General features: G+C 39.0%; 1 protein-coding gene across 7 annotated transcripts in view; it reads left to right on the top strand.

Annotated features, from left to right (window-relative positions):
* Positions 1 to 16,794, top strand: part of RALGDS (ral guanine nucleotide dissociation stimulator) — a 238,475-nt gene extending 221,681 nt beyond the window's left edge. For 5 of the 7 annotated variants that reach the window (XM_053695550.1, XM_053695551.1, XM_053695549.1 and 2 more), the window contains exons 5-18: positions 325 to 518; positions 647 to 765; positions 869 to 1,084; positions 1,815 to 1,918; positions 2,195 to 2,279; positions 4,684 to 4,761; positions 4,874 to 4,960; positions 5,558 to 5,590; positions 6,074 to 6,195; positions 8,605 to 8,700; positions 9,549 to 9,813; positions 11,257 to 11,502; positions 12,064 to 12,178; positions 12,466 to 16,794. In XM_053695550.1, the coding sequence (XP_053551525.1) occupies positions 325 to 518; positions 647 to 765; positions 869 to 1,084; positions 1,815 to 1,918; positions 2,195 to 2,279; positions 4,684 to 4,761; positions 4,874 to 4,960; positions 5,558 to 5,590; positions 6,074 to 6,195; positions 8,605 to 8,700; positions 9,549 to 9,813; positions 11,257 to 11,502; positions 12,064 to 12,178; positions 12,466 to 12,641 (1,936 nt within the window). In that variant the 3' untranslated portion in view covers positions 12,642 to 16,794. The remainder of the gene's footprint in view (positions 1 to 324; positions 519 to 646; positions 766 to 868; positions 1,085 to 1,814; positions 1,919 to 2,194; positions 2,280 to 4,683; positions 4,762 to 4,873; positions 4,961 to 5,557; positions 5,591 to 6,073; positions 6,196 to 8,604; positions 8,701 to 9,548; positions 9,814 to 11,256; positions 11,503 to 12,063; positions 12,179 to 12,465) is intronic. The other 2 variants (XM_053695552.1, XM_053695547.1) reach the window with 1 other exon arrangement.
* The last annotated feature ends 7,329 nt before the right edge of the window (positions 16,795 to 24,123 follow it).

The following is a 24,123-nucleotide window of genomic DNA, read 5'->3' as shown; positions in this document are numbered from 1 at the left end:
TATCTGAATAGTGCTGTCCAGAAACACAATACATGTTCCTCCCTGCACACCCTGCAGCATGTGTAACTCATAAGTGTCCAGGAAAACATGGCTGAGGTGGCAACCCTAGCCCCCACCAGCATGCTAGCTGACTTCTCCTGACAAGTCCAAGTCAAGTAGTAAAGTGAAGTTGTTTCATATGCTCTGGTAGTTACAGGGACAGTCACACACGGTAATTAACACTTTGCTTTTGCTGCAGGTATGGCGCACAATACTCTCTCTCTTTTGCTTACAGAAATAATTGCATATTATTGCAATAAATATATTATTTCCTTTACTCTGCAGCACCATCTCCTCCATTCTCGGGGCATGGCTGGATCAGTACTCGGAGGATTTCCGCCATGCACCAGACTACACCTGTCTGAAGCAGCTCATCAGTTATGTACGCCACAACATCCCCGGCTCAGACATGGAGCGCAGAGCTCGCAATCTCTTGGCGCAGTTTCAGCGGCAGCAGCTTAACGAATTAGATCAGGATGGTGAGAGATGTAGAATTTTGAAAGAATGCTTATTATGATAGTATTGATGGTCCCCTCTTCCTCTATACTGTATCTTCTTTGTTTGTTGGCCAAAACAATAATGTGTGCCCCATCTGGTTTTGCATTAGTTGACCACACAAGCTGCACGTTCCGTTTGCTGGACGACAGCTCGCTATGGGAAGGCAAGCCAGACTTCTTGTCGTTCCGTCAGGATATGGTAGCCGAACAGTTTACAGTAATGGATGCTGTGAGTACACGCAGTGCTTGGGTCAGATTGTCTACCATTTGTCATGTATTGTTTATATATTTTATATCCAGTTCCTTGTCCAACCTATCTTTTCTTCACTTAGGACCTATTTAAAAAGGTTGTGCCTTACCACTGCCTCGGGTGCATCTGGTCCCAGCGGGACAAAAAGGGAAAGGAGCATTTGGCACCAACCATTCGAGCCACTGTCTCCCAGTTCAACAGCGTCACCAACTGCGTCATATCCTCATGTCTAAGTGACCGCTCTCTAAAGCCCCAGCACAGAGCTAAAGTGGTGGAGCGCTGGATAGACGTGGCAAGGGTATGCTTAAAGTGACATTGTACACTAGATTTTTCTTTGCATAAATGTTTTGTAGATGATCCATCTATAGAACTCACCTGGAGGTGTTTTTGTAACATTGTGCTGATTTTCCGATTCCTAACCAAGCCCCAAAGTATCAGATGTAGGGGTCGAATGGCCCTTGTTTCCGTAGTCTAAAGACCGCTGCTCCATAACTTGTCCGCTGCCTCTGAGGCTGCGGTCTTTAATCTACCCGATCCTATATGATCAGGCTGATTGACACCCCCTGCTAGCGGCCTGGCGCGAATCTGCAGGGGGCGGCATTGCACAAGCAGTTCTGGTGAACTGCTTGTGCAATGATAAATGTTGACAGCGTATGCATTCAGCAATGTCTGACGCTACAACGTTTCATGTCGGACAGACATTGGTAAATCTACCCCGTAGACTCAAGTCTACAGATTCATTCTTTCTTCTGTTTGTGTAATTTGTATTTTCATATGCATGGGAGTGTCTGCTCTCCCTGCTGTCTCAGCCCCTTTCAATTAGTGTCACAGCCTAACCTCGTCAACAGAGCTAAACTGGGAGCTTTAAAGTAACTTTTTACAATGTTTTATACTGGGGTTTTTTATCAGTATCTGTCCATATTCTTCTTTATAGTAATGTCTATTACATGCAGTTATATGAACATTGGAGTAAAGACCCGACTACCTACTATTGTCATGTTTGTGATCATTATTCTTTACACCCACAGGAATGTCGTATGCTTAAAAACTTCTCATCGCTACGCGCCATCTTGTCTGCTCTGCAATGTAATGCCGTGCATCGGTTAAAGAAAACGTGGGATGAAGTGTCCAGGTGAGGCCGGTCACTCAGACACAAAAGGTCACTCCCTGGTGACGTTTTACATGAAAAATATTTGTTCCATACTGAGGGGCAGGGACGTTATTTTCAATCATAAAAACATTTAGTTTTCTCATCGGTTTTCAAAAATAAAATAAAAAAATTAATATATGTTCAAGTTCCCCATCTTTTGACAAAAAATATTTTTTTTAAGTTAAGTTGCAACTGACCTAAACCTAAATCAGAATATGAAATGATCCTATAATACAACAATTTCTTTTTTTTCTTCAGGGAAAGTTTCAGGATATTTATGGAGCTTTCTGAAATCTTTTCAGATGAGAATAACCATTCGTTAAGCCGGGAGTTGCTAATTAAGGTGAGTGATTGATGTGAATATATATAATAAATATTGTGGTCAGTATTTATTAGTAAAATAATGATGTACTAGGCAGAGAGATGTATGTGGTACTCAGTACGCACCAGAGGCATCAGCAGTTCAGTTACAATCTAAGGATGCACTTAGGTTTGCAAGTATAGACTCTGCTCCAAAGAGCTTACAGTCTGTTGTTTTAATAGTGTGAGATAAGTCAAATATTCTTTACTTAAGATCATTTTTTTGGAGACACTGTAAACTAACAGATTAAAATAAGATTGTGATGTCTGCCATGTTTAGATCAGTGTTTTGTATAACAAGCTGTAACTGCAGCACATTACTGTCCCTTTAAATGAATGGGCTTGTTTGTTTTCCAATTAAAGATCTGAGTATCTGATTGTGACGTCTGCCCCCTCCCTGACACAGACCATCTGTTGACTGTGTGGGATACCCCTGGCATGATATGACTTTAGCTTACGTGCCATGCAGCACCTCTCTCTCTCTTTTGTTTGTGCCATAGTCTTATCACAGAGGGATTCCCTCACCCCCCCCCCCAGTCAAGTGCTTACTATGTGTGTCTCAGACTGGGCGTGCCCCTTGGTACTGCGTGTGGAGGAGGGTGAAGGGATTCCCTGTTATCTGCTATTCACAACCAGAGCTTGGCACAGACGCAAGACCCATTCCACTTACAATCCAGACCTGAGTCTTACAGCTCCTTATCAGGGCATGCCAGAGCCGCTTAGTAATGTCAGCAAAACACCCCTGGCTAATAGCAACTTATAGCTTGTACTTACACGTGTGTAGCTAGAAAAAAGAACAATTTAAGGCAAATTTATCCATCCATCTGTCTATCCATCCATCCGCCAATCTATCCATCCATCCATCCATTTATCTATCTATCCATCTATCTGCCTATCCATCCATCCATCCATCCATCTATTTATCTATCTATCCATCCATCTATCTGCCTATCCATCCATCTATTTATCTATCTATCCATCTATCTGCCTATCCATCCATCCATCCATCCATCTATTTATCTATCTATCCATCTATCTGCCTATCTATCTATCCATCCATCTATCATCTATCTGAAAACACCACAGAACACTGCTTTCTTTATAATAATCAGAAAGTTCATATCATAAATAAAACATGAAGACGTAATTTGCTGTTAGTTATCCTGTGACTATTACATAACTGAATGACTTTGTTTTATTGGGCACACTATACACGGGAGCTGGTGATATGTAAGGGTGCCACAGGCCACACTGCTACTTGCAGAGCGTCTCAAAGGGTCTTTGTGTCTTTTCCCCTCACACCACACATTGCTGGGTAACATATCAAGTAAATTAAGTGCTTTACCTGCAATGTCCTATGTCTGTAAATCAGCCTATTTTTTATCACAAACTATTAAATATTAATATTCATTAAGATTCTTTGTAACCGCACACCCTGGAATGTCTGGGGTGAAATCCCTGTTCCCCTGCCTGGGGCAGATGCCTTCTGTATAAGGGTGTGCGTGTATATATGTATGTGTCTATATATATATATATATATGTATGTGTCTATATATATATATATATATATATGTATGTGTCTATATATATATATATATGTATGTGTCTATATATATATATATGTATGTGTCTATATATATATATATGTATGTGTCTATATATATATATATGTATGTGTCTATATATATATATATGTATGTGTCTATATATATATATATATGTATGTATGTGTCTATATATATATATATATATGTATGTGTCTATATATATATATATATGTATGTGTCTATATATATATATATATGTATGTGTCTATATATATATATATATGTATGTGTCTATATATATATATGTATGTGTCTATATATATATATATATGTATGTGTCTATATATATATATGTATGTGTCTATATATATATATATATGTATGTGTCTATATATATATATATGTATGTGTCTATATATATATATATATGTATGTGTCTATATATATATATATGTATGTGTCTATATATATATATATATGTATGTGTCTATATATATCACTCTTACATAAATAGAACTGTTGGGTAATGATGAATCTGACGTTTCTGTGCCGTGTTGCCTGGATACTGTGATAAAGAACATCTACTGTCTGATTGGCTGTATAAGGATTCCCCATTCCTCAACAAGTGTTGTAACCACAAACAATTGCTCATTGCATATTTGTGATTCCAGAGTGCAGGTTATGAATTTCAGTAGCATGGGAGAGGGTGTGGCGTGTGACACATTCCATATACATGCGTGGGCGGCACAAAAACAATGCAGTTGTTATTATTGTTTATTTTGTAACCAGTAATTCACACTTGCAAAATGATAGTTTTTAACTTTATCACTGTTCTTTTAGGAGGGGACATCTAAATTTGCCACACTGGATATCAACCCCAAAAGAGCACAGAAACGACAGCAGCAACAGAGAGAGTTGGTAGGTGGTGCATAACTCACTAAGCAATGAAAGTGTTAACATGTGGTTGCTGTAGCATGTGCGCCCTCTGGTGCTGGCATAGAGTATTGCTGATTTGTTGTTCTGCCCGCAGGGAGTGATGCAGGGTACAATTCCCTATCTGGGCACTTTCCTAACGGATCTGGTGATGCTGGATACAGCCATGAAAGATTACTTAGAGGTATTTACTGTGCCCAGAAGCCACAGGGTTATGTTACTGTTGATTGTAAAGAGTAAACCTACTATGCAGTAATATACAAGGGGTCTCCTACACAGCACATTATATATTAAAGGGACACTGAACCCACATTTTTTCTTTCTAGGTTCAGATAGAGCATGATATTTTAAACAGCTTTCTAATTTACTCCTATTATCACATTTTCTTCATTCTCTTGGTATCTTTATTTGAAATGCAAAAATGTAAATTAAGATGCCGGCCCATTTTTGGTGAACAACCTGGGTTGTTCTTGCTGATTGGTGGATAAATCCATCCACCAATAAAAAAGTGCTGTCCAGTGTACTGAACCAAAAATAGCTTAGATGCCGTCTTTTTCAAATAAAGATAGCAAGCGAACAAAGCAAAATTGATATTAGGAGTAAATTAGAAAATTGCTTAAAATTGCTGCTCTATCTGAATTACGAAAGAAAAAAATTGGGTTCAGTGTCCCTTTAATGTGTCTGTGTTTATAACACGCATACTAAATAAGTATGTATGTGTATACTGTAAACGTTTATATAGAATATACACACAATAACTCTAATTCTTTTCTATTTACAGGGCGGGCTTATCAACTTTGAGAAAAGGCGGAAGGTGAGTTATAGATTGGATTTTTATATTTTTTGCTTCGCCCGATCACTGATATTTAACTCCTGATCACTGATATTTAACCCCAAAGTAATGACTTTAAAAATGACTTGAAGACAATTCTGTAGTCTTACAATAAATTAACAGACCAGCTGGGTGTGAAATCATTCTGAATACATTCACGCTGCTGAAATTATTTTTTAAATGCTACTTGTCTTATTGGAAACCAATATGTAGCAGGGTTAGGAGAAGTCCGAAGTGTGTATTTCCAATTCTCAGAACTGGAACACTCATATTTTTTTAGTGTTAAATTGCTGGAAAAGCATAAATACAAATAAATAAAATACTACACTAAAGCATTTTATATAACAATGTCAAAGCTTTCATGTTCCTTACATGCCTCGTTGTAGCCCCCAGTTATTCAGCATCGTGTAGCTCCGTCCCCAGATGCAGTGATAACGTCCATGAGTTTTTCTTTCGCCTTTGCAGGAGTTTGAAGTCATAGCGCAGATAAAACTGTTACAATCTGCCTGTAACAACTACAGCTTCATCCCCGAGGACTCATTTGTTGAGTGGTTTCACAGTGTAGAGCGTCTCACTGAGGCTGAGAGGTGAGTTTTGTGCTCCCCAAAAACATACTTTCTATGTGATCATTTTTAGCTATGATAGTCTCTTCACAAAGATTTAAAGGGACAGTATCCACAAACTTTTATATAACTGTATGTAACAGACGCTACTATAAAGAAGAATATGCACAGATACTGATCTAACAGTCCAGTATAAAACCTTTTAAAAACTTACTTAAGTTCCCAGTTTAGCACTGTTGATGGGGTTAGGCTGGGACACCCACTGAAAGGGGTTGAGAAAGCAGGAAGAGTCATATGAGAAGACCCTTTACACAAACAGGAACAAGCAGGAGTCTGTAGACTTGGGTCTACATCTGACACTTTGGGGCTTGGTTAGGAGTCTGAAAATCAGCACAATGTTATTTTAAAATAATCAAACTATACACAGTTACAAAAACATTCCCAGATGGGCTATATAAATGGATCATATACAAAATATTTATTGAAAAAAAACTAATGATGTACAGTGTCCCTTTAACTATTGACTTCTTTTAAAAAAACAAACAAAAAAAGTTAGTTGGAACTGTTGCATAAGTGACAGCCGATCAATAAAACTACAAGGAGCGATTTAAAACTAACACATGTCTGCTGACCTGCTGTAACATGATTCCATATGGCTGTAAAGTATTTACCAGACCTTAAACTCTTGTGGTTTTATCAGCCTCAGCCCATTTGAATAGGACTTTAATACATGGAATAAAGTGCTGCTCCTTGACTAACCTGCCACAAGTCCACCTGTCCTGCTGATCGTTTTATATACAGATGGTTTAGAGCTTACAGATCCTTAAGGGCAGTGCCCTCATGACTTATGTATACGTCTTCTGATAATTGTACTGACTGTTACAATGTGTTGGTGCTTTATAAATAAAAAATAATACATTTATTAGTAACTTGAGCCATGTCATTGCTAGATTTAATACTTCAGTCACAAGATGATGTTTTGTAAATAGCCAGTTTGCGCTACCTGTACCAGTCGGTGGCTAGTTTTCTAGTGAGACCGTCTTGGTCTCACTCATTCCCATGGAGTTATTTATGAGCCAGCACTGATTGGTTAAAATGCAAGTCTGTCAAAGGCACTGAGATAAGGCGGCAGTCTGCAGAGGCTTAGATACAGGGTAATCACAGAGGTAAAAAGTATATTAATATAACTGAGATAAGGGGGCAGTCTGCAGAGGCCTAGATACAAGGTAATCACAGAGGTAAAAAGTATATTAATATACCTGAGATAAGGAGCAGTCTGCAGAGGCTTAGATGCAAGGTAATCACAGAGGTAAAAAGTGTATTAATATAACTGAGATAAGGAGCAGTCTGCAGAGGCTTAGATACAAGGTAATCACAGAGGTAATAAGTATATTAATATAACTGAGATAAGGAGCAGTCTGCAGAGGCTTAGATACAGGGTAATCACAGAGGTAAAAAGTATATTAATATAGCTGAGATAAGGAGCCGTCTGCAGAGGTTTAGATACAGGGTAATCACAGAAGTAAAAAGTATATTAATATAACTGAGATAAGGGGCAGTCTGCAGCGGCTTAGATACAGGGTAATCACAGAGTTAAAAAGTATATTAATGTAACTGAGATAAGGAGCAGTCTGCAGAGGCTTAGATACAAGGTAATCACAGAGGTAAAAAGTATATTAATATAACTGAGATAAGGAGCAGTCTGCAGAGGCTTAGATACAAGGTAATCACAAAGGTAAAAAGTATATTAATATAACTGAGATAAGGAGCAGTCTGCAGAGGCTTAGATACAAGGTAATCACAGAGGTAAAAAGTGTATTAATATAACTGAGATAAGGAGCAGTCTGCAGAGGCTTAGATACAAGGTAATCACAGAGGTAAAAAGTATATTAATATAGCTGAGATAAGGAGCCGTCTGCAGAGGTTTAGATACAGGGTAATCACAGAAGTAAAAAGTATATTAATATAACTGAGATAAGGGGCAGTCTGCAGCGGCTTAGATACAGGGTAATCACAGAGTTAAAAAGTATATTAATGTAACTGAGATAAGGAGCAGTCTGCAGAGGCTTAGATACAAGGTAATCACAGAGGTAAAAAGTATATTAATATAACTGAGATAAGGAGCAGTCTGCAGAGGCTTAGATACAAGGTAATCACAAAGGTAAAAAGTATATTAATATAACTGAGATAAGGAGCAGTCTGCAGAGGCTTAGATACAAGGTAATCACAGAGGTAAAAAGTACATTAATATAACGGTGTTGGTTATGCAAAACAATAACAATTCTTATGTAGACTGTCCCTTTAATCCAATTTCCCCCACAAACCTTCCACCTTGTGTTTTGTGTACTAATGTACCCTGTCCTTCAGTAATATTATAAGCGCAATGAATGTGTCACTCTAACTTAAATCTTACTTGCCATCTATGCGCTTCAGTTACAGCCTGTCCTGCGAGATTGAACCTTTGTCGGAATCTGCCAGCAACACCCTGAAAGCCAAAAAAAACACTGGCATCATCAAGAGATGGAGCGAGTAAGTACGCTGACTAAAATTCACATGTGCAACACACTCTCCTCGATTCAGTGAGGATGTAACAGCCTTTCTTACTAGTAACATTCAGCATAGAATAATAAAAAGAGATTGCATTCCAAGCTTAGTGTATCTACGGCAGGGGTGGGCAATTATCGTCCCTCCAGATGTTATGGACTACATCCCCCATAATGCTCTTTCAGCCATAATGCTGGCAAAGCATCATGGGAGATGTAGTCCATAACATCCGGAAGGCTGATAGTTGCCCACCCATGATCTAGAGTGTATAGAATGTGATCTATAGTAAGAAGCTCAATCAGATAAGTCAGTGACCTGGGAGCTTTGTGCACACAAAGAACAGTAATAAATTACACAGTAACATCAGTAGTGTCCATGGCAGATTTAATGCATGCTTGGTGTTATAAATCTGTCTATATAAACCATGTGAGCTTTAAAGGGACATAAAACCCCAAAAAATTATTTTCATTATTCCGATTGAACATACAATTTTCCAATTTACTTATATTATCACATTTTCTTTGTGTTCTTGTTATCCTTCGCTGAAAAGCACAGATTTGAGGTCAGGAGTGTGCACGTGTCTGCGTCACTATATAGCAGCAGTTTTGCAACAATGTTATACATTAAATAATGAAAAAAGATTTTTTGGGTTTCATGTCCCTTTAAGCACAACTTAAAAGTATAGGCCCAAGAAGAACAGATATAAGTTGTTTTAATTATTGTTGAAATATATTTGTAACACATGCTAAGGAAGAACTATTGTTGCCAATAACTCTAGATCTATGTCTAGTGGCTGTGGCCGAGCTATAATTGGGTCTTGTTTCTATCTGCAGTAGGCAACCTGCAAGCTCTGAGCCCAGTCCGAGTGTCAGCTCCCACTCTAAGTCCTTCGACCAGCTGAAATGCAGCCCCCACCTGTGCGGAGGGGACACAGCCGACTCTCTCAGCGTCACCTCGGCCGGGTCCAGCAGTTCAGACGTGGAGGAGATCAACATCAGCTTCGTCCCAGAATCTCCGGACTGCCTAGAGAAGAAGGTACGAGCAGGACCCTCGCCAGCAACGCCGGCACAGCCCACAGAACGCTGCGTTCCGGAGGGGGTTAGTCTATGTGATTTGTTGTGTGGGATGAGAACGTGAGGGCAGTGCTGAAGCTATGACCGTGTATACGTGTGAGAATAAATTCCCTGGGCAGAGGATTCACTCTATCTACAACAGAAGTCACCATATGAGAGTGTAGTTAGTCAATCATTGATTTAGTTTTTTCCCCATTTTCCTGTTTTTATAACCCACATTCTTCCAAATCCCACAGACATGAGGGTGTCATTTATTTATGGGATGTTAAAAGCAGCAGGTTATAGATTCCTAGAGTCTGGATAGAACTTGTTATATAGTGAGAGAATTCCTCTTATGTAGATAAAGCACCTGTATAAAACAACAGCATCTAGTCTATTACGTCTGCTAATTTATAAAACACAAACATTACAAGGCTATAATGGCAATAGAATATTTTCCAGTACGATTTTATTTCTATACAAATGTCCTCTCTAAAAACAATTTATATTTAACTGGTAAGTAGTGAGGTTTTCTCTACAGCGTCCTGTAATGATCCAACCCATATTCAAACTCCAAAAAATATATTTGTGATTAAATATCCTAATTTCCTTTTATAAGAAGTGTACTCGCATACCCAAAAGTTACTTTAGTTCACCATACAGTATTTAATTTTGTCCCCTTGGGTAACAAAGCCAATGTAGAAGCATCTAATGAACGAATGGTTCCAGTTCGTGAGGAATCCAAAATATCACCTCTGTCTGTATCTATGACTGCCCCATGCTAAGCAAAAAATAAACATTGCTTGTCCCAGGGATGTCTAGATAAAGGTCTCTGCACAAGTGTAATACAGTTGGCAGCAATAGTGTAAGGAATTAATTTTTTCTACTATGACCACAAGAGTATTGCACATGGGCAGAAGATATTTATCTGGACTGCCCTAGGCCAAGCCAAAGGTTCATTACAAAAGATGGAAGTAGCAGGATTTCTGGGCACTCCACAAACTGGATCCAGTCAGGTCAATCCATTAGCTTTCTGTGACAGTTGGAACCTAAGCTTTTTGCTGGAGCTGTAACAAAGCTGGATAACGAAGCTGGTTTGTTCGCTCACACCAGCGATCCCTAATCCTCTGGCCTAAAGGGAAGTCTGTAACAGTGTATGAATTTGTTGTACTTTTGCGCACTATAACCAGCTACAGTTCTTGCACAGATTATTATCAGTTATTTCTAGAGCACCAACAGATTCTGCAGCGCTAGTAGTATGAATATGTAACTTTTCTTACACACTGTTGATATATTTTTCCATAACTATTATCCCGGAATCAGATGATCCATAACACAATATAAATCTCTCACCTTTCTGTCCAAGTGAAATGCAGTTTAGAAAATAGAATAAGGATTTGTGCTTCTGTGTGTTTGGAAATGTTTGTGAAGTTTTATAAAAAGATATTTGTTGTGTGTCTGGTCTGAGCATCTCTCTTAATTCTCCTAGTTCTGGGAGTCATCCTCTCTCTCGTCCCTGGACACATCAGGAATTGGCTCAGGTTCCAGCAGTGCCTCCTCCTCCTCAGTATCCTCCACGCCAGTCTCTGCCTCTCGGACGCACAAGCGCTCTGTCTCCGGCATCTCCAGCTACTCCTCGCTGTCTCTTCCTCTCTACAACCAGCAAATCGATGATTGCTGCATCATCCGGGTCAGCCTAGACGTAGACAATGGCAACTTGTACAAGAGTATCTTGGTGAGTTACATTTGGTATTCACAAAATGGGATGAGATAGGGGTTTGGTAGCACAGGCTTCTCTACACAACACCGATCTTATATTTTCAACTCCAAGCTTTATCTAAGGAAAATACACCCTTTTTAGTATATTGGTTTGTTTATAAATATTATTTGGTGTTTAATTTCCACACCACACACACATCTCTAATGCCCTATTCACATTCTCCTATCCCCACACCACCACACACACACATCTCTAATGCCCTATTCACATTCTCCTATCCCCACACCACCACACACACATCTCTAATGCCCTATTCACATTCTCCTATCCCCACACCACACACACACATCTCTAATGCCCTATTCACATTCTCCTATCCCCACACCACCACACACATCTCTAATGCCCTATTCACATTCTCCTATCCCCACACCACACACGTCTCTAATGCCCTATTCACATTCTCCTATCCCCACACCACCACACACACGTCTCTAATGCCCTATTCACAATTTCCAATCTGTTGTTCTGCAGCTCACTCAAAGTATTCACCATTGTGTGCTCTTCCGTCTGTAGGTGACAAGCCAGGACAAAACCCCTGTGGTGATTCGGAAAGCCATGGCCAAACACAACTTAGATGGGGAACGAGCTGAGGATTATGAACTTGTTCAGATCATTTCAGAAGAAAGAGGTTTGTATCTGAGCCATGCAATATGTTATCAGTCTGTTATAATATTTATATGTTACCCCCCCCCCCATATCTTTGGTATAGTTTGTTCTTTCAATAATTTGTTACATTTTTTGTACTCATAAGAAAGTATTATTAAACTATGTAATAGTTGGGATTTACTTAGTATATCACTGGAATATTTTTTTGCGTGTGAGCAGAAATATGATCTATACACTGCTGTATAGTTAAATCTTGAATCTGATTTACTTGAAAACACTTTTCCTAATTTTGTAATTTTGCTTTTTCAGAACTGAAGATTCCAGACAATGCCAATGTGTTTTATGCTATGAACTCTGGAGCCAATTATGACTTTATATTAAAGAAACGTGGCTTCTCTAAAGGTGTTAAGGTTAAGCATGGCTCTAGCTCCACACTGCCCCGCATGAAACAGAAAGGACTCAAAATTGCCAAAGGCATTTTCTGACATGCACGGAGGAGCTCACAACGCCTCACTATATCCCAACATGGACAACAGAGGGACTCCAAGAAAGCACTTATAGTTCCACTCTGGACAAGATACAACTTGTTATGCCATCTATTCTTGTTTCATCTGTGAAGAAACAGGAAGCCAAAGGATGTAACAGCAATGGCCGCCAGTCTTCTAAGTGGAATTAGATACTCTGGTTGGGTTGCGGTAGGCAAGGCAACACTCCAGATGCAGAATTTGCCTTCTTCATACCTTAGGTGCCTTCAAAAGAAGGGGAACTAAAAAGAGACTTTTAGAAATAACGGTGACCATCGCTTGCCATTGTCGGAGCTCCAGTATTAATGAAGGATTTGGATTCTAGAGGACAACACAATATTGGATTTGTGCTCTTAAGTCTGTGAGAACTCGGTAGAACAAAATAATCTGTCTCTCCTTCTTTAGGAGGAAAACAGATTTATTTGGCTATAGGGAGTCCTGAAATAAAGGTCTCCCGCTTAAGCCATCCTCCCTTAAAGGGACTGTACTGTAAACGTGAACATCACTTCTTTGTGGATTACAATACTACGCTGGGATTTTTACAATGAAGACTCTAAGCACTTTTTTATACTCTAACAGGAGGTGTTCTCCAAGCCCCCAATCTTTTACTCTGTGCTGTGGACTCTTCTCACCACTGCAGGGGTGATTATATAAGCCAGGCTTAAGTAGCCAAATATTGGGGAGCAAGTTGGAATTTAGGGAGTCATTCTCAGACTTTTTTTTTTTTTTTTTTAATCCCTTTTCCACTCCCTCAACCGATCCAGCATTTCAAACTGCACCAAAGATCAAACGCCAGAAAATTACACAGGAACATTATTTAATATCCTTGTTTTTATTTGGAATCAAAACCGGAGAATGAATAACTAACTTTCAAAAACATAATGTGCCAGAATCCATGATATTGATTTGAAATAAGTGGCAGAAATTCTGGCAGGTTTAAATCATTTAAGTAGAAATTGTATTTTTTTTATTTGTAAATATTCAAACCATTTTATTTTTCCTGTAAAAAAAAATGGGGCCAAATTTTTTTTTTTTATTATTCTCCGACAGTGGCTGTGAGCACAGACTGTGGAGTGGATCAGAGTTGTACAAATGTATTTTGTAAATGAGTTTTTATTAACTTTTTTTTTCATTTATAAATATTTATTGGTTGTATATAGATGTTAGACACATTATTCATTTGCTACACTATATTCATTTCATTTTTCGCTTACTGTAAATATTCTTCGTTTGTGTGAATACATTTCACCCCCCCCCCCCATGTAGCTGACCATAACACATTAACCAGTTTAGTGCAGAGAAGGGTAATCATGACACATTGTTACTATTGTCTGCAGCACTGAAAGGGTTAGGCCTTAATTTTTCTTTTAAAGTTTAGTAGCAGAAGGGTTGATGACTATGAATATAAACAATGGGCCTTTTGTGCGTATCTATGTGTTTAGTTGTTTTGACGCCGATATCTCTTATTTTCTAGTTACAAAACAAAAACACATGATCTGAGGTTAATTGATGTAAAATCTTCCTTTATTGCTGCGAAATGTCATCAAACATTAGCCGTTTATATATACAACATATCTAAATATCTGTGCCATGTCTGACCAACTGGAATACGTATAGCTTATGGTGAAGCGACCACCCCAAGGTGACTCCCGGTGCAGATTAACTCAGGCGCATAATGATATGGGGTGCTCGCTTCTACACTGTTCTAATGACAGCATTATTTGTCTTTCAGTGGGTAGCCACAATTTGACCTTAAAGCTGTGTCACATAATGAAATTGACCAACAAAGGGTCACTCTGGGGCTGAGCCAGTATGTTGGGAATGTGTGATCATGGGAAGGTACCTCCTTCATTCTAGTATCTCAAGTACCATATATATATATATATATATATATCTCATCCACAAAATGAAGGGGTATGGCACTATACAAAAGGACCAACAGTAGCCTGTGTTTACTAATGAATGGTTCAGTGCAATGCTCCATATAAAAAACCCTCTGTAAAGTTCTCTTTTAGACAGACAGAGAATATGTTTAAAGGGACACTGAACACAAGTTTTTTTTCTATCGTGATTCCGATAGAGCATGCAATTTTAAGCAACTTTCTAATTTACTCCTATTATCAAATTCTTTTCATTCTCTTGGTATCTTTATTTGAAATGCAAGAATGTAAGTTTAGATGACAGCCCATTTTTGGTGAACACACTGTGTTGTTCTTGCCGATTGGTGGGTAAATTCATCCACCAATAAACAAGTGCTTTCCATGGTCTGAACAAAAAAAATAGCTTATATGCCTTCTTTTTCAAATAAAGAAAGTAAGAGAATGAAGAAAAATTGATAATAGGAGTAAATTAGAAAGTTGTTTAAAATTGCATGCTCTATCTGAATCACAATATCTGAAAGAAACAATTTGGGTTCAGTGTCCCTTTAAGCTCTGTTTTGTAACCCATAAAATTCACTACTTTACTTGCATCTGATCCACCTTATGCATCTGATGATAACAGTATGTAAGGATTTTGTTGCTGGACTACACGTCCCAGAATGCCAAGTGTTTTGCTTTAAACCTCTTGCGCCTTAATACTGCTGCTTCCTCCCCGTCACACTTTCTGAGGCAGGAGACTGAAGCAATAGGTTTCATGGAACACTATTCTTCCTTTGGAAAGTAAGGGGAGAAAATAACACCGTTTACACACAATCTTTCAACCTGCCATAATATGGAGATTATATCCCTTCTGAGAAGTGCCAATCAGCACCACTTAGTGCATTGTGGGACATGCAGCTACATAAAAGGGTCTTTTATGGGGTATCAGACTGAAGGTGGAGCGTTGCTGCATTCTGTATAGTGACAACTGTCCAGTGGGTCTGTTATGACAAAGGCAGAGCTAAGCATCACTACTAGCACACAGACAACAAGGGGCTATGTTATGTAATGGCAAGAGGTGATCTCTGACTGCACTGCTCATGACTGGTGAAATAACAGCTCTGGTGTGCTTGAGGCCGAGTAAAAACGTGTTTGTGCACATCATAAACACTGCTTGGCATTGCATGAAGGCGCCGTATGGAGCTGCTTGAGGTGTGAGCAGTGGTGCTGGGAGCTATAAAACAACTGTCATTACATCACAGCCTGCCCAAGTGCTGACCCTTTGCCATTATAAGAATTTACCCAGTAGCCACTCACTTGCATGGTTATCAAGTTCCCCAGTACTAAGAATATCAGATAGTGCCATGTTTTATTTCTCATCTGTTAGTATTTAAACATTTCCTTTGTGCGGCTAAAGCCAATTCAGATGCCAATAAAATAGGGGCGATGTCCATAATACCGCTTAAATTCCACACCAATTTTAAGTAGCTTCATCATATAATAAATACTGTTAAACTAAGTGGGCACCCTTCGCACAAAATCACATGCCCAGCGATTATTAAGTCTTTGGCTGTCGTCCTCAATTCACGAAAGAGCAAGTTTTTTATTCTACTTAGTCTCCTCCGGTTCCTTGGTTACTTTCTGCAACCAGATGTTGGTGCGAATTGATTTATTGTATGAATAGGTAGCAAATAGTAACCAAGGAATTGGTGTTTTCTCTGATTGGTGAGAAGCAGCTTGCCACATACACACAATCTGCTTATCCGTATAAACATGCCTGATCATGTGACGGGTCTACATACAAATTACACTACAGATCTCGTACCCTGACTGGATAATAGGAGAGTAGATATTAAATATGAAACAGGTTACCCCAACAGACAGGCTTTGTTAGCCTGTGGTCCAGCACTTTCCAGCTATTTCCACCCCCTAGCCAGGCCCAGAACTACATTAAACTGGATGTGCTACCCACATATTGCTATAAACACTAACACAGGCAGCATCTCATTCACCCAGCTGTCCTTCATTGACATCTTTTTCTTCGAAGTGCAATGATTTTATGTAAAGGCCCGTGCGTGTGCGTGAGCGTATGTGCACTCTGTGGTGCAATGTTTACACTTGTTACTCCATGTCTGGCTGAGTGATTTGTCTTTTTGTTACTTGTTTAAGATGAAGGAGACTGTTTTTAAAGTGCTCAATGTAAACAAGAAATGTACATTAGTATTTGCAATAAATAGCAACACTCCAAAACTGTGTTCGCTGACTGATGTTGTCTTATTGTATTTGTCTCTGCGCAAAGACCGCAGTGTGGAATTCTTACTCTAAATGTGCTAGTGAGTTTATAGCAAATCGTCCCCAGCTGTAAGATCATTTCACTTAGCATTTGTCACACTGTGTCATTGGGAAGAGCAGGTTTGTGTATTATTGTAGGCTGCACAGGGCCACATCACCATATTCACTAAGCATTGCAACAACCGCAATCTCAGCCATACACTTTAATCCAGGGAGTGAGGCTGTAAGCGCATCAACAGCAAAAAGAGGTTAGGCTGTTATGTCAAAATTGTAGCTTAAAGGGACACTAAACCCACATTTTTTATTTCATGATTCAGATAGAGCATGCAACTTTCTAATTTACTCCTATTATCAATTGTTCTTCATTCTCTTGCTATCTTTATTTGAAAAAACAGGAATGTAAGCTTAAAGGGACATGAAACCTATGATTCAGATAGAGAATACCATTTTAAACAACTTTCTAATTTACTTATATAATCTAATTTGCTTCATTCTCTTGATATTCTTTCTTTCCTGAAAAGCATATCTAGATATGCTCAGTAGCTTCTGATTGGTGGCTGCACGTATTTGCCTCATGTGATTGGCTCACCAATGTGCATTGCTATTTCTTTAACAAAAGATATCTAAAGAATGAAGCAAATTAGATAATAGAAGTAAATTGGGATGTTGTTTAAAATTGTATTCTCTGTCTGACTCATGAAAGAAAATTTTGGGGTTTAATGTCCCTTTAAGAGCTGGCCCATTTTTGGTTCAGCACCTGGGTAGCGCTGATTGGTGGCTAAATGTAGCCACCAATCAGCAAGTGCTACCCAGGTTCTGAACCAAAAAAACATAATTTATGTAAGAACTTACCTGATAAATTCATTTCTTTCATATTAGCAAGAGTCCATGAGCTAGTGACGTATGGGATATACATTCCTACCAGGAGGGGCAAAGTTTCCCAAACCTCAAAATGCCTATAAATACACCCCTCACCACACCCACAATTCAGTTTAACGAATAGCCAAGAAGTGGGGTGATAAAAAAAGTGCGAAAGCATATAAAATAAGGAATTGGAATAATTGTGCTTTATACAAAATCATAACCACCACAAAAAAAGGGCGGGCCTCATGGACTCTTGCTAATATGAAAGAAATGAATTTATCAGGTAAGTTCTTACATAAATTATGTTTTCTTTCATGTAATTAGCAAGAGTCCATGAGCTAGTGACGTATGGGATAATGACTACCCAAGATGTGGATCTTTCCACACAAGAGTCACTAGAGAGGGAGGGATAAAATAAAGACAGCCAATTCCTGCTGAAAATAATCCACACCCAAAATAAAGTTTAACGAAAAACATAAGCAGAAGATTCAAACTGAAACCGCTGCCTGAAGTACTTTTCTACCAAAAACTGCTTCAGAAGAAGAAAATACATCAAAATGGTAGAATTTAGTAAAAGTATGCAAAGAGGACCAAGTTGCTGCTTTGCAGATCTGGTCAACCGAAGCTTCATTCCTAAACGCCCAGGAAGTAGATACTGACCTAGTAGAATGAGCTGTAATTCTCTGAGGCGGAATTTTACCCGACTCAACATAGGCAAGATGAATTAAAGATTTCAACCAAGATGCCAAAGAAATGGCAGAAGCTTTCTGGCCTTTCCTAGAACCGGAAAAGATAACAAATAGACTAGAAGTCTTACGGAAAGATTTCGTAGCTTCAACATAATATTTCAAAGCTCTAACAACATCCAAAGAATGCAACGATTTCTCCTTAGAATTCTTAGGATTAGGACATAATGAAGGAACCACAATTTCTCTACTAATGTTGTTGGAATTCACAACTTTAGGTAAAAATTCAAAAGAAGTTCGCAACACCGCCTTATCCTGATGAAAAATCAGAAAAGGAGACTCACAAGAAAGAGCAGATAATTCAGAAACTCTTCTAGCAGAAGAGATGGCCAAAAGGAACAAAACTTTCCAAGAAAGTAATTTAATGTCCAATGAATGCATAGGTTCAAACGGAGGAGCTTGAAGAGCTCCCAGAACCAAATTCAAACTCCAAGGAGGAGAAATTGACTTAATGACAGGTTTTATACGAACCAAAGCTTGTACAAAACAATGAATATCAGGAAGAATAGCAATCTTTCTGTGAAAAAGAACAGAAAGAGCAGAGATTTGTCCTTTCAAAGAACTTGCGGACAAACCCTTATCTAAACCATCCTGAAGAAACTGTAAAATTCTCGGTATTCTAAAAGAATGCCAAGAAAAATGATGAGAAAGACACCAAGAAATATAAGTCTTCCAGACTCTATAATATATCTCTCGAGATACAGATTTACGAGCCTGTAACATAGTATTAATCACGGAGACAGAGAAACCTCTTTGACCAAGAATCAAGCGTTCAATCTCCATACCTTTAAATTTAAGGATTTCAGATCCTGATGGAAAAAAGGGCCTTGTGACAGAAGGTCTGGTCTTAACGGAAGAGTCCACGGTTGGCAAGAGGCCATCCGGACAAGATCCGCATACCAAAACCTGTGAGGCCATGCCGGAGCTACCAGCAGAACAAACGAGCATTCCTTCAGAATCTTGGAGATTACTCTTGGAAGAAGAACTAGAGGCGGAAAGATATAGGCAGGATGATACTTCCAAGGAAGTGATAATGCATCCACTGCCTCCGCCTGAGGATCCCGGGATCTGGACAGATACCTGGGAAGTTTCTTGTTTAGATGGGACGCCATCAGATCTATTTCTGGAAGTTCCCACATTTGAACAATCTGAAGAAATACCTCTGGGTGAAGAGACCATTCGCCCGGATGCAACGTTTGGCGACTGAGATAATCCGCTTCCCAATTGTCTACACCTGGGATATGAACCACAGAGATTAGACAGGAGCTGGATTCCGCCCAAACCAAGATTCGAGATACTTCTTTCATAGCCAGAGGACTGTGAGTCCCTCCTTGATGATTGATGTATGCCACAGTTGTGACATTGTCTGTCTGAAAACAAATGAACGATTCTCTCTTCAGAAGAGGCCAAAACTGAAGAGCTCTGAAAATTGCACGGAGTTCCAAAATATTGATCGGTAATCTCACCTCCTGAGATTCCCAAACTCCTTGTGCCGTCAGAGATCCCCACACAGCTCCCCAACCTGTGAGACTTGCATCTGTTGAAATTACAGTCCAGGTCGGAAGCACAAAAGAAGCCCCCTGAATTAAACGATGGTGATCTGTCCACCATGTTAGAGAGTGTCGAACAATCGGTTTTAAAGATATTAATTGAGATATCTTCGTGTAATCCTTGCACCATTGCTTCAGCATACAGAGCTGAAGAGGTCGCATGTGAAAACGAGCAAAGGGGATCGCGTCCGATGCAGCAGTCATAAGACCTAGAATTTCCATGCATAAGGCTACCGAAGGGAATGATTGTGACTGAAGGTTTCGACAAGCTGTAATCAACTTTAGACGTCTCTTGTCTGTTAAAGACAGAGTCATGGACACTGAATCCATCTGGAAACCCAGAAAGGTTACCCTTGTCTGAGGAATCAAAGAACTTTTTGGTAAATTGATCCTCCAACCATGATCTTGAAGAAACAACACAAGTCGATTCGTATGAGATTCTGCTAAATGTAAAGACTGAGCAAGTACCAAGATATCGTCCAAATAAGGAAATACCACAATACCCTGTTCTCTGATTACAGACAGCAGGGCACCGAGAACCTTTGTAAAAATTCTTGGAGCTGTAGCTAGGCCAAACGGCAGAGCCACAAATTGGTAATGCTTGTCCAGAAACGAGAATCTCAGGAACTGATAATGATCTGGATGAATCGGAATATGCAGATATGCATCCTGTAAATCTATCGTGGACATATAATTCCCTTGCTGAACAAAAGGTAAGATAGTCCTTACAGTTACCATCTTGAACGTTGGTATCCTTACATAACGATTCAATATTTTTAGATCCAGAACTGGTCTGAAAGAATTCTCCTTCTTTGGTACAATGAAGAGATTTGAATAAAACCCCATCCCCTGTTCCGGAACTGGAACTGGCATAATTACTCCAGTCAACTCTAGATCTGAAACACATTTCAGAAATGCTTGAGCTTTTACTGGATTTACTGGGACACGGGAAAGAAAAAATCTCTTTGCAGGAGGTCTCAACTTGAAACCAATTCTGTACCCTTCTGAAACAATGCTCTGAATCCAAAGATTGTGAACAGAATTGATCCAAATTTCCTTGAAAAAACGTAACCTGCCCCCTACCAGCTGAGCTGGAATGAGGGCCGCACCTTCATGTGGACTTAGAAGCAGGCTTTGCCTTTCTAGCTGGCTTGGATTTATTCCAGACTGGAGATGGTCTCCAAACTGAAACTGCTCCTGAGGATGAAGGATCAGGCTTTTGTTCTTTGTTGAAACGAAAGGAACGAAAACGATTATTAGCCCTGTTTTTACCTTTAGATTTTTTATCCTGTGGTAAAAAAGTTCCTTTCCCACCAGTAACAGTTGAAATAATGGAATCCAACTGAGAACCAAATAATTTGTTACCCTGGAAAGAAATGGAAAGTAAAGTTGATTTAGAAGCCATATCAGCATTCCAAGTTTTAAGCCATAAAGCTCTTCTAGCTAAAATAGCTAGAGACATAAACCTGACATCAACTCTGATAATATCAAAAATGGCATCACAGATAAAATTATTAGCATGCTGAAGAAGAATAATAATATCATGAGAATCATGATGTGTTACTTGTTGCGCTAAAGTTTCCAACCAAAAAGTTGAAGCTGCAGCAACATCAGCCAAAGATATAGCAGGTCTAAGAAGATTACCTGAACACAGATAAGCTTTTCTTAGAAAGGACTCAATTTTCCTATCTAGAGGATCCTTAAACGAAGTACCATCTGACGTAGGAATAGTAGTACGTTTAGCAAGGGTAGAAATAGCCCCATCAACTTTAGGGATCTTGTCCCAAAATTCTAATCTGTCAGACGGCACAGGATATAATTGCTTAAAACGTTTAGAAGGAGTAAATGAATTACCCAAATTATCCCATTCTTTGGAAATTACTGCAGAAATAGCATTAGGAACAGGAAAAACTTCTGGAATAACCACAGGAGCTTTAAATACCTTATCTAAACGTTTAGAATTAGTATCAAGAGGACCAGAATCCTCTATTTCTAAAGCAATTAGAACTTCTTTAAGTAAAGAACGAATAAATTCCATTTTAAATAAATATGAAGATTTATCAGCATCAACCTCAGAGACAGAATCCTCTGAACCAGAGGAGTCATCAGAATCAGAATGATGATGTTCATTTAAAAATTCATCTGTAGGGAGAGAAGTTTTAAAAGATTTTTTACGTTTACTAGAAGGAGAAATAACAGACATAGCCTTCTTTATGGATTCAGAAACAAAATCTCTTATATTATCAGGAACATTCTGCACCTTAGATGTTGAGGGAACTGCAACAGGCAATGGTACTTTACTAAAGGAAATATTATCTGCTTTAACAAGTTTGTCATGACAATCAATACAAACAACAGCTGGAGAAATAGCTACCAAAAGTTTACAGCAGATACACTTAGCTTTGGTAGATTCAGCACTTGACAGCGATTTTCCTGTAGTATCTTCTGGCTCAGATGCAACGTGAGACATCTTGCAATATGTAAGAGAAAAAACAACATATAAAGCAAAATTGATCAAATTCCTTAAATGACAGTTTCAGGAATGGGAAAGAATGCCAAAGAACAAGCTTCTAGCAACCAGAAGCAATAAAAAATGAGACTTAAATAATGTGGAGACAAAAGTGACGCCCATATTTTTTCGCGCCAAATAAGACGCCCACATTATTTGGCGCCTAAATGCTTTTTGGCGCCAAAAATGACGCCACATCCGGAACGCCGACATTTTTGGCGCGAAATAACGTCAAAGAATGACGCAACTTCCGGCGACACGTATGACGCCGGAAACGGAAATAGAATTTTTGCGCCAAAAAAGTCCGCGCCAAGAATGACGCAATAAAATGAAGCATTTTCAGCCCCCGCGAGCCTAACAGCCCACAGGGAAAAAGTCAATTTTTAAGGTAAGAAAAAATGGTCAAATCAAAATGCATTATCCCAAATATGAAACTGACTGTCTGAAAATAAGGAAAGTTGAACATTCTGAGTCAAGGCAAATAAATGTTTGAATACATATATTTAGAACTTTATAAACAAAGTGCCCAACCATAGCTTGGAGTGTCACAGAAAATAAGACTTACTTACCCCAGGACACTCATCTACATATAGCAGATAGCCAAACCAGTACTGAAACGAGAATCAGCAGAGGTAATGGTATATATAAGAGTATATCGTCGATCTGAAAAGGGAGGTAAGAGATGAATCTCTACGACCGATAACAGAGAACCTATGAAATAGACCCCTTAGAAGGAGATCACTGCATTCAAATAGGCAATACTCTCCTCACATCCCTCTGACATTCACTGCACGCTGAGAGGAAAACCGGGCTCCAACTTGCTGCGGAGCGCATATCAACGTAGAATCTAGCACAAACTTACTTCACCACCTCCATCGGAGGCAAAGTTTGTAAAACTGAATTGTGGGTGTGGTGAGGGGTGTATTTATAGGCATTTTGAGGTTTGGGAAACTTTGCCCCTCCTGGTAGGAATGTATATCCCATACGTCACTAGCTCATGGACTCTTGCTAATTACATGAAAGAAAAGGTCGGCTTCTAACCTTACATTCCTGCTTTTTCAAATAAAGATAGCAAGAAAATGAAGAAAAAAAATGTATAATATGAGTAAATTAGGAAGTCGCTTAAAATTGCTGCTCTATCTGAATCATGAAATAAAAAAAATGTGGGTTTAGTATCTTTGTACTTTAGATTTGTGCTATGCTGCCCTTGTAAAACCCTTGAATACTGGGGAGGGCGATGCCCAGTGAGATGGAACACACTGACTAATACATTTGCTTAAAGGGAATGTTTTCATTCAAGATTCAGGCAGAACATACAATTTTAAACAACGTTCCAATTTACTTCTATTATCTAATTTGCTTCATTCTATTGTTTCATTTGTTGAAAAGCCTACCTAGGTAGGCTCAGATACAGCAAGGCACTACTGATAGCTAGCCGCTGACTGGTGGCTGCACATATATGCCTCTTGTCATTGTCTCACCAGATGTGGTCAGCACATCTGGTGGGGGGGGAGGGTTAGAGCTTTACAATTCAGGAACTTAAATTAAAGGGTAAAGGGTTAATGGCAAGGCACTGCAGTATAAATTTGCAGGTAAAGTAATTAAAGTAATTTTACCAAAAAA

Source organism: Bombina bombina, chromosome 12, assembly GCF_027579735.1.
Source record: "Bombina bombina isolate aBomBom1 chromosome 12, aBomBom1.pri, whole genome shotgun sequence".
NCBI classification, from domain to species: domain Eukaryota; kingdom Metazoa; phylum Chordata; class Amphibia; order Anura; family Bombinatoridae; genus Bombina; species Bombina bombina.
The sequence above is the reverse complement of the archived record's forward strand: the minus strand, read 5'-3'. Positions and strand labels throughout refer to the sequence as shown.